This window comes from Piliocolobus tephrosceles, chromosome 10, assembly GCF_002776525.5.
Source record: "Piliocolobus tephrosceles isolate RC106 chromosome 10, ASM277652v3, whole genome shotgun sequence".
Taxonomy (NCBI): domain Eukaryota; kingdom Metazoa; phylum Chordata; class Mammalia; order Primates; family Cercopithecidae; genus Piliocolobus; species Piliocolobus tephrosceles.
The window spans coordinates 129,672,201-129,682,847 of NC_045443.1; the positions used below are offsets into that span (position 1 = coordinate 129,672,201).

Consider the following 10,647-nt stretch of genomic DNA (forward strand, 5'->3'; position numbering starts at 1 on the left):
ACAAGCGGCACCCCCCAGCAAGTCACAAAGCCGCCTCTCCAGGTGCATCCAGACATGCAGGCGTGGCTGTGGCCATGGTGCCCAGAGCCCAGAGTACAGCACCACCCGCCCCACCCCACCCCCCACCACCAAGCCCTGGGGCCATAGGAGAGCCCTTAGGACAAGATTGCAGAGCAGATCAAGCTGGTGAGAGAGCTCAGTTATCTGTGGGAGAAGTTGCTTTTGCTACAAGCTGTTTAATTAGAAGTTGAAATGTTTCTCTATAATATGGCAAACAGTAAAGGCATCTGAAGAACTGGCCATAGCTGCTTCTCTGGTGATTCTTTGGCACCAGCCTACTCAGATTCTAGAGCAGGGGGCATCTGGGGTGCGTGCACAGTGTCTGGGCACTGCAGGTCCCCCCACCAGCACCCAGTGTGGTCTGCATTGGGGACCGCCAGGGCACCGCATTCCCTCATTCAGGTCCTTAATCTGAGCCCGTGACAAAGGGGCTGGAGTCTCTGTCTTCACAGCTGATGAACTGCTCCTATCTTTCAGGAGAACCAAGTGCATCAGTGCGTTGCAGAGCTGAGGAAGGCAGCTCTGTGGTCCCAGAGGCATCTGCTGAAGCTGCAGGAGGCTCCACGGCCCAAGTCCCACTGGGACTATCTGCTGGAGGAGATGCAGTGGATGGCCACAGACTTTGCCCAGGAGAGGAGGTGGAAGGTGCCTCTGTGAAGAAGGTGGGTTGGAATAATACTTTTGGAAATCACATCGTGAAAGAGAATTGAAGAAGTAATTATATTATGTAAAAGAAGATTTCTAAATTTAATATGGCCAATTTAATGTTTGAGTTTTCATCACTAACTCTTAAGTCTTTTTTTTTTTTTTTTTTTTTTTTGGCGGAGTCTCACTCTGTCACTCAAGCTGGAGTTCAGTGATGCAATCTTGGCTCACTACAACTTCCACCTCCCAGGTTAAATTGACTCCCCTGCCTCAGCCTCCTGAGTAGTGAGGATTACAGGCACCTGCCACCACGCCCAGCTAATTTTTTGTATTTTTAGTAGAGATGGGGTTTTGCCATGTTGGCCAGGCTGGTCTCGAACTTCTGATCTCAGGTGATCCACCTGCTTCGGCCTCCAAAATGATGGGATTACAGGCATGAGCCACTGCCCTCGGCCATGTGGACAATTTCATACCAACTGGCATTTCATGTCTGGCCATGGCACAGTCTAAATTGAGGATTATCTTGAATTATGTTTGCATAGAAAGCCCTGTGATAACTGTGGTTCATGTTTCATCCAGACTTTATTGCCCATTAACGTAAGTGTCTTTGGCTGACAGTAAAGGGATATTTTCTAGGGGAATATCCATTTTACTTTTTAATATTGAATATTATTAGAATTGTTGATTGAAGCAGTATCATGAATGGATACTAAAAATGGAAATAGTAGACTTTCTTTGGAATTCTCCAGAATTAAATATGTATATCTAGTGAAAACACAAGATGTTTCCGTGTTACTGTGTGCACGGAGACCCTCCCAGACAACGTGGTGTTTGTCTTCAGATGGTCAGAGCCGTGGCCCGGCAGCTGCAGGCCAGGATGCGCAGAGAGGCCGAGACCGGGAGGGAGGAGCCGAGCAGGCTGAGACGGACGGCACCTCCACTACCAGAGAAATCCAGCGTTCCTGGTCTAGTATTGCGCAGGTAAACACACTTTTACAATTCTCTACAATTTGCCCTCAAGTTTTCACTCGGGAGCTAATGATTTTATATTTGAATTCATGATTTTTTTCTTTTAGATAGTAGAAAGTAAGCTGCAAATTGAATTTCAAGAGAAACAAAAAAAGACATTAAATTTGAATAAATATTCAAAAAGAGGTAACCAACTGAGTTAATATTGTGTACTTATTCAAATAGTAGGTCATGTTAAAGTCCACTGCCAAGGTGAACTGTCAGAATTCGTTGTGCTGCTCCTGCGCTTTGTGACAGGGCATAATGAGACTGAAGTCTTGAAAACGTTATGAATTCTACCTTTGTTGGTAAAGACGCCAGCATCTTTGAAGCAGGCGCTCTGCTTGAAAATAAAAGCGATGTGGTGAGTGTTTTCTTTGTGATGTATTCAGGTGACTTGGGATTTAAAAAAAAAAAAACCCTGATGGGACTTTATATTTAGAAGTTCTGTCAGTTGAAATATGAACCTGTATCTGTTGTTGCAGTGGTAGAAGGCTGTCGCACAATGAATGATTATTGTGAAAGCTGTTAATTTTGTGCACACAAATAATTGTCAAGAACTTTCTAATAAAATACAGAAATAGATTAATAGTTGCTACACACATAAAGAGAGACTCCATGGTAAAACACTTTAGGAAGCACATTTTGTCTTTTTTGAACCAACCTATGTTTCCAGACATGTAAGTAATAATATCAAGCATGGTGGGAAGAGTAGATTAGAGGCTGATTCTGATCTGTGTTGGGATGGACTGGCATTCACAGCACTGAGCAAAATCGTCTTCAAGGACAGCGTTTCATTCTGTTGTTGACATGTCTTTTAAGAAAAAGTACTAGTTTGGGAATTTTTCACAGATACAAATAAACTTGACTCCTAAATTTAAAATATTATTTTAAAAATAAAATGTCAGATTTATTCATTTGTCACAGAGTTTATTTTGTTGATGGTTATATTGACTTTGGCTAATCAGAGATTTTGACATGCAGGCATCCAGCTGAAATGTGACTTGGTGCACCCCTGAGATGTGAGTTTGTGCTGTATTTAAGAAAAATATTTTACCCCGTCTCTACTAAAAATAAAGTTAGCCAGGCATGGTGGCATGCGCCTGTAGTCCCAGCTACTTGGGAAGCTGAGGCGGGAGAATTGCTTGAACCCGGGAGGTGGAGGTTGCAGTGAGCCAAGATGGCGCCACTGCACTCCAGCCTGGGCGACAGAGTGAGACTCTGTCTCAAAAAAAAAAAAAAAGAAAAGAAAAGAAAAAGATTGTAAACATCCATTTTATATCCTTTATCTTTCAAATTTAATGGCTAAATTTAAAATACATATACTGGGTGCAGTGGCTCACACCTATAGTCTCAGTGCTTTTCTACCCATTCACTCACCCACCCACCCACTCATCTATCCATCCACCTACCTGTCTGTTCATCCATCCATCCATTCACCCACCTACCCGTCCACCTACTCATCTGTCCCTCCATTCATCCACTCACCCACCCATCCACCTATCCACCTCCCAACTTGTCCATCCACCCACCCATCCACCCATTCATCTATCTGTTCATCTACCCATCTACTTGTCTGTCCATCTATCCATCCACCTATCCATCTGTCTACTCATGCATTCACCCACCCACCCATCCATATATCCATCCATCCACCCATCCACCCATCCACCCACCCACTCAGCCAGCCATCCCATCCATTCATTCATCCATCCATCCACCCATCCAGCTATCCATCTATCCATGTACTCATCTGTCCATCCATCTACCCATCCATCCACCCATCCATTTATTTTTAATTACCTACTCAAAGTGGAAAACCAACACATGACCCTAGGAACTCACAGTCCTGGTGGTATCAGAAAGCACAGGGAAGGTGCTGCAGGCACAGAGGAAGAAGTGCCTGACCCTGGGAGAATGGAGGTCATGCTGAGTCTTCAAAGCAAATAGGAAGTTCCTAGATGGTTACAGGGGAGGGAAATTCATGGCAGCAGGAGTAGTGCACACATGCACATGACAGGGAGCAGTGCAGTGCATTCAGGAAGCTCGGGGCTGTGTGATGAGAACTCAGAACACAGGGAGAAGGCAGCACAGGCCCAGAGGATGAGGGGCTGTGCGTCAGAGAATGGTGGTAACCTCCTCAAATCCCAGGTTCCCCGAGGCCAGCCCAGGGCCAGCCTTGTGTGCAGGCGTTTCTGAGGATGGCGCGTCTCTGCATGAGCTTTGTGTGTCATGTGCAAGAGTGTGTGTTGTGTCCTGTGTGTGGGAGGGAGCTGCCGGCGGCGCATTTGTAGGGGCCGAGGGCCAGTCAGGATGTGCCATTAGAACCATGTGGCTTGGCCGGGCGCAGTGGCTCACGCCTGTAATCCCAGTACTTTGGGAGGCTGAGGCGGGCGGGTCACGAGGTCAGGAGATTGAGACCATCCTGGCGAACCGGTGAAACCCCGTCTCTACTAAAAATACAAAAAAATTAGCCAGGCGTGGTGGCGGGCGCCTTAGTCCCAACTTCTAGGGAGGCTGAGGCAGGAGAATGGCGTGAACCCAGGAGGCGGTGGAGCTTGCAGTGAGCGGAGATGGTGCCACTGCACTCCAACCTGGGTGACAGAGCGAGATTCCATCAAAAAAAAAAAAAAAAAAAAGAACCACGTGGCTCCTGAAAGCAAGCCAGTGATACCAGAGATACCTGGTAGTAGCATCTATGTCTGATTAGATGTACATCTTTTGACAGTCTTTTTAAAAGCATGAGTGAAGAAAGACATAAACTTCTGGATTTGCATAAGTGAGCTTGCCAACTAAGGAAACACACGAGTATTATCTGTATCTTCAGGAGCACTTGATTCGACTCCAGGAGCAGAAACTGCAGCTTCCCCCACCACCCCCACCACCGCAGACCCTGCCCGGGGCCCTGCAGCCAACCACACAAGTGCAAGTGCAGTCGCCACCCCCTACCACAGCAGAGCCCCCAGCTCACGGCTCCGGGCCCAGAGCCCTGTTGACAGGTACCACCATGGCCAACCTCCAGGTAGCCTGGCTCGTAAGCGTTCAGTCATCGTTGCTTTTTTTTTTTTTTGAGATGGAGTTTCGCTCTTGTTGCCCCAGCTGGAGTGCAATAGTGTGATCTCAGCTCACCACAGCCTCTGCATCCCGGTTTCAAGCGATTCTCCTGCCTCAGCCTCTGAGTAGCTGGGATTACAGGCATGCGCCACCACGCCCAGCTAAGTTTTGTATTTTTAGTAGAGACAGGGTTTCACCATGTTGGTCAGGCTGGTCTTGAACTCTTGACCTCAGGTGATCCACGTGCCTTGGCCTCCCAGAGTGTTGGGATTACAGGTGTGAGCCACCACGCCTGGCTTTTTTTTTTTTCTTTGAGAAGGAGTTTCACTCTCGTTGCCTGAGCTGGAGTGCAATGGCCCAATCTTAGCTCATTGCAACCTTCCCCTCCCGGGTTCAAGTGATTCTCCTGCGTCAGCCTCCACAGTACCTGGGATTACAGGCGTGCACCACCACGCCCGGCTAATTTTGTATTTTTAGTAGAGACCAGGTTTCACCATGTTGGCCAGGCTGGTCTCAAACTCCTGACCTCAGGTGATCCACCCACCTCAGCCTCCCAAAGTGCTGGGATTACAGGCATGAGCCGCCACGCCTGGCCTCATCATGGTTTTTAATACCTGAGGTGTGTTGATGATTCCAGTCCCTGAGGAAGGATAACATGGTGTGACAGGGCAGGACACGTGTGATCCTTGTTTCTTGTTATTTAGACTCCACCTCCCACCTGCAAGGCCCAAGACTGATGTCAGTGCTGATGTCCCAGATGGCCCAGGTTGCTCTGGCCACGCCTTCTGTGGTGTCTGTCCTGGCAGTTGCGGTGCTGTCAGCCAGGGTCACAGCGCCTCCATCAACGCAACAGGATAGCTGCAGAAAGCGGCAGGTACGCAGCCAACTTCACCTCACCAAACTCGAAACAACTCACTTGAGTGAGTTGCATCAAACCTTTCTAAATTTCTCATTCTAGAAGTTGCTGAGTTGTTTTGCCATGTGTTAATTTTTTTTTTTTTTTTTTTTTTGAGACGGAGTCTCGCTCTGTCGCCCGGGCTGGAGTGCAGTGGCCGGATCTCAGCTCACTGCAAGCTCCGCCTCCCGGGTTTACGCCATTCTCCTGCCTCAGCCTCCTGAGTAGCTGGGACTACAGGCACCAGCCACCTCGCCAGGCTAACTTTTTGTATTTTTTAGTAGAGACGGGGTTTCACCATGTTAGCCAGGATGGTCTCGAACTCCTGACCTCATGATCCGCCCGTCTCGGCCTCCCAAAGTGCTGGGATTACAGGCTTGCATGTGTTAATTTTTTAAGATGCCTAATTAGAGCCTCATTCCTTGCACCTCCCCCTTCTGAGCAAATGGAGCAGAGACCACAATACCCCCCAGCGAGAGCTGCTTGCCGCTATTAAGGGGAGATGCAGCATGGGCGTTATTTCTCCTTTTTAAGGCAGCAGGCATTTCCTTTACTGTCATTGCCATGCAGTTTACTCCTCTGAGCAAATCAGCGGCAATGATGAGTGTGAGATGAAGCTCCTTGTCCACATGTGCTTCGTGTGTCCTGTGTGCTGTCTCTCTCCTGTCACCACAGGGGGCCAGACTGGTTGCGCAGCCTCTGCATGTGCAACAGCTCCCAAAGCTGAAACACCACCAGCAGGAAAAAGCTGTGCAGCCCTCAGCCACCCCAGGCCCGCTGCACCACAGCAGAAGGTAAGTGGCCACTTGGCTTTGTGGGAGCTGCATCTCACACTCATTGTTCAGGCCCCTTAGGCCAGAGTGGGGCTGGACTCAGCCCCTTCCTTTTGGAGGCAGCCTGATGAGCAGAGCTGAGGAGGCTCCTGGAGGTGGGTAGGGGCTGAGTGTTAAGGAACTCAGACCCTGTAATTCTTACATATATTTGCTCTCTGGGGGAGAGCTTGCTTTGCTATAGAGTATAATTTTTCAAAAATATTTACAATGATTTCTGTGGAAAATCACTCTGACAAGGACTTCTATTTCTGGTAATATGGTAGATGAGAGAACCTGAAAATCTATCTCAACAAAACATCTAAAAATGCTGGATTTTCAAAAATTGCCAGGTAAAATATATAAAACCATGAATGAGTCTGCAGGATAGTGAGTCTAGAAACCAGGCGAGGGCTGAAGTCTAAGGAGGTAAGTCTGTGCTAAAGACACTCTATGACCTGGGTCCCCATGGACCCAGATGACCTAGAACTTTGAGGTGAGTTTCAGGAGCAGTCTGGAGAAGCCTTGGGCCCAGGGAGCTGCAGAACCAAATTGGAGACCCCCATGTAAGGCTGGGCTCACAAAGGGATACAGCAAACACTACCAGGAAATGGTGAAGTGGGCAAACTACTCCTCTGAGCTTCACTGCAGGAACAGTATCTCACTTGGCCGTGGCTGTGGATGGAACATCTTTAAAAAGTCCCTCCTATAAATTTATGGCCCCTGGCTAGCACTCTCCACTACAGGTGTAGGGCCAAAGTTCATATTATTGACATGTTCAAAAGAACTGCAAACTGTGACTTTTAATTGCAAGCATATCTGGGTCTATAGTGCCCCCAGGCCTCTGCTAGAATATACATTCTTGCAGGAGGAACCCCCAACCCAGGCCTCAAAGAATTCCAGCCAGCAGGATCCCTAGACTATAAGCTCATAGTGGAAAATCATAGCAGATGCAAGATAAGGGGGCTCAGAAGTGATGGCCATAAGAACCACACCTACAAAGACTCAGATGTTAGAATAGGAAATGCAAATATGTTTAATGTGTTTGAAGAAACAAGGAGAAGCTAAAAAGCATGAATAAGAAGCAAGAGATTATCAGAGGCTAAGCAGACACTAAATGAACCAAATAGAACATCTAAAAATGAAAAATGTAATAATTGAAATTCAAAAATTAATGGAAGTAATCTTGATCCCTACCTCACACCCCATAGAAAAGTAACTCAATGGATCATAGACCCAAACATAAAATTCAAACTATGAAACATAGGAAGAAAGTTTTGTGACTATAGATTAAGTAAACATTTCTTAGATATGACACCAAAAATAGAGCCTATAAAAGGAAAAAATTGGCAAGTCATACTTTAATAAAATTAAACCTTTTTGCTATGTGAAAACCATTGTTTAGAGAATGAAAAGACAAGTTACTGGGAGAAAACCTTTGCCAGTCGTGTAGCTGATTAAGGACATGTAAACAGAACATACAGAGAACTGTCAAAGCTTACTAATACAAAAACAGCTTATTTTGTAGTGGGCAACAGATTTGAGCAGACAGTCCACCAAAGAACCTCTCTAGGTGGCAAATAAGCACTGTCCTCTGGGAAATGCAAATCAAAATCACAATGAGAAACTACTGCACACCCATGAGAATGCCTTAAAAAAAAAAAAAAAAAAAGACCAAAACTAAGTGCTAGTGAGGGTGTGGAACAACAGAAATTCTCATACCTTGCTGGTGGGACTGTAAGATAGTGGAGCCCTCTGGAATCAGTTTGGCAGTTTCTTATAAAATAAAACAATCATTTACTGTATAACCCAGCAATCCCACCCCTCATTCTTTACACCAAAGAAATGAAGACATATGTCCCAAATGATAACCAAATACTGTAACCACAATGAAAAATGCAAGTGTTCACAGCAGCTTTATTCATTTACCTAAAACTGGAAGCAACCCAGACACTCTTCAACTAGCCAATGGGTAAACAAATGGCGGCCCACCGATTCCATAAAACAGCACTCAGCAGGAGAGAGGGCTGGACCACTGATGCTGGAGGCAGCAGGAATAAGCCTGAAATGTCTTGTGCAGAGTGAAAGAAGCCACACTTAGAAGGCTGCAGTTTTTGTTTTTATATGATATTCTGGAGAAGGCAACACTATAGCAACAGAGAAGAGATCTGTGGTCACCTGGGCCTGGGGCAGTGGAGGGACTGACTTTCAAAGGGGCAAGAGGGAATTCTGGGGGGCTGTGGAAAGATTCTGTATCTTGATGCTGATGGTTGTTACATGGCTGTGTGCATTGATCAAAACTGAAGTATGCATCAGAAACAACAACTTGGACTGTATGTAAATTATACTACAGTGTTTTTGTTTTGAGACAGAGTATTGCCCTGGTGCCCAGGCTGGAGTGCAGTGGCACGATCTCGGCTCACTGTAAGCTCTGCCTCTCAGGTTCACATCATTCTCCTGCCTCAGCCTCCCGAGTAGCTGGGACTACAGGCGCCCGCCACCATGCCCGGCTAAATTTTTTTTGTATTTTTAGTAGAGATGGGGTTTCACCGTGCTAGCCAGGGTGGTCTCAATCTCCTGACCTTGTGATCCTCCTGCCTCGGCCTCCCAAAGTGCTGGGATTACAGGTGTGAGCCACCATGCCCAGCCTATACTGCAGTTTTAAAAAACTTAATGGAAGAGTTAAACAATACATTAGGGAATTTGTTAGCTGCAGAGAGATCTGGAGAAATAATCATGGTGGCATGAGACTAGGAAACAAGACAAAGAAGACAGGCTGGCTGCAGTGCTCAGGCCTGTAACCCCAGCCCTTTGGGAGGCCAGTGTGGGTGGACTGTTTGAACCAAGCAGTTCAAGACCAGTCTGAGCAACATAGTGAGACCCCATCTCTGCAAAAAATAAGAAGAGGGAGGGATGAGAAGATCTGACATTCGACTGAGTTTCAGAAGAGAATGAAAAAAGAAACTATTCAAAGAGTGGATGGTTGAGAATTTTCCAGAATGGGTTTAACTTACAAGTCTAAAGACTGAAGAAATACAACACGTCCCTGTGCCTGACACATCTGGGCAAACTGTGGCACTCAAAGCAGATGAGAAAACCATGAAAGAACCCAGGAGGAAAACAGATTTCTCACAAAGGAAAGGCGATTCCATGGACAGCTCCCTTCTTACTAGGAACTGTGGAAACCAGAAGTAGCTTCAAAGTGCTGGGATTAAACTGTCTTTCAAGGATAAGAGTGAAACAAAGACAGACAAAAACTGAAAACGTTTGCCACAAACAAACTCACCTTAAGAAGGCAAATGGCCCTCGATGTGGAAAGCAAAGCGCAGGGACAGAGGGCGTGCTGGAGAGTAGGCAGTGATGCTCACCGGAGGGTCCCCCCGGGGCCAAGGGAGGGGCTGGGAGCCATGCACGGTGAGACTGGAGCATGAGCCTGAGGACAGCAACAATCCGTTGACCACCCCAGGCTGCCAGAGTGCGGCTCTGCTGATCTGCCCCTCATGCTGAGCTGCACAGATGCAAAGACCTTCCAAACACAGTCACGTGACCTTAGGAACGTCTCCAGAGCTTCCGTCATCATCCGGGTCTTCTCATCAGCTGCTGCCTGGTGAGGGCTCTGCCAGAGGACAGCCCCAAGTGCCGCCATTAAGGTTGAGGAGGCCACGTGCCACCCACAAAGCTGCCTGCAGGCCGGGAGGCTTCTCTTCTGGCTTTGGGCCACATGTGAAGGAGAACCTGTCAAGCTCTGACTGATGAAGTCTTCAGAAGGGCTCAGAGTCAAGTGGCAGAACTCCTGGTGCCATCTGCTTAATGATGGGCATGGGGTTTCCTTGGTGTTTTGATCTATAAATACAAAAAATAAGAACAGCGCTGATGCTGAATCTATGTCGTCCCATGGATGAATGAACTGATTGAAAAAAAAATCAAGCTTGGCACGGTGGCTCACGCCTGTAATCCCAGCACTTTGGGAGGCCAAGATGGGAGGATCACGAGGTCAGGAGATCAAGACCATCCTGGCTCACACTGTGAAACCCCGTCTCTACTAAAAATACAAAAAATTAGCCGGGCGCGGTGGCAGACGCCTGTAGTCCCAGCTACATGGGAGGCTGAGGCAGGAGAATGGCGTGAACCCGGGAGGCGGAGCTTGCAGTGAGTGGAGATCCCGCCACTGCACTC

General features: G+C 47.2%; 1 protein-coding gene across 1 annotated transcript in view; it reads left to right on the forward strand.

Moving 5' to 3' along the window:
• Positions 1-1,550: 1,550 nt before the first annotated feature.
• The window catches only part of LOC113220437 (E1A-binding protein p400-like), a 10,139-nt gene continuing 1,042 nt past the window's right edge, over positions 1,551-10,647 (forward strand). Inside the window, exons 1-4 of the mRNA XM_026449537.2 lie at positions 1,551-2,077; positions 4,541-4,712; positions 5,472-5,641; positions 6,338-6,456. Of these exons, the coding sequence (XP_026305322.2) occupies positions 2,003-2,077; positions 4,541-4,712; positions 5,472-5,641; positions 6,338-6,456 (536 nt within the window). The 5' untranslated portion in view covers positions 1,551-2,002. The remainder of the gene's footprint in view (positions 2,078-4,540; positions 4,713-5,471; positions 5,642-6,337; positions 6,457-10,647) is intronic.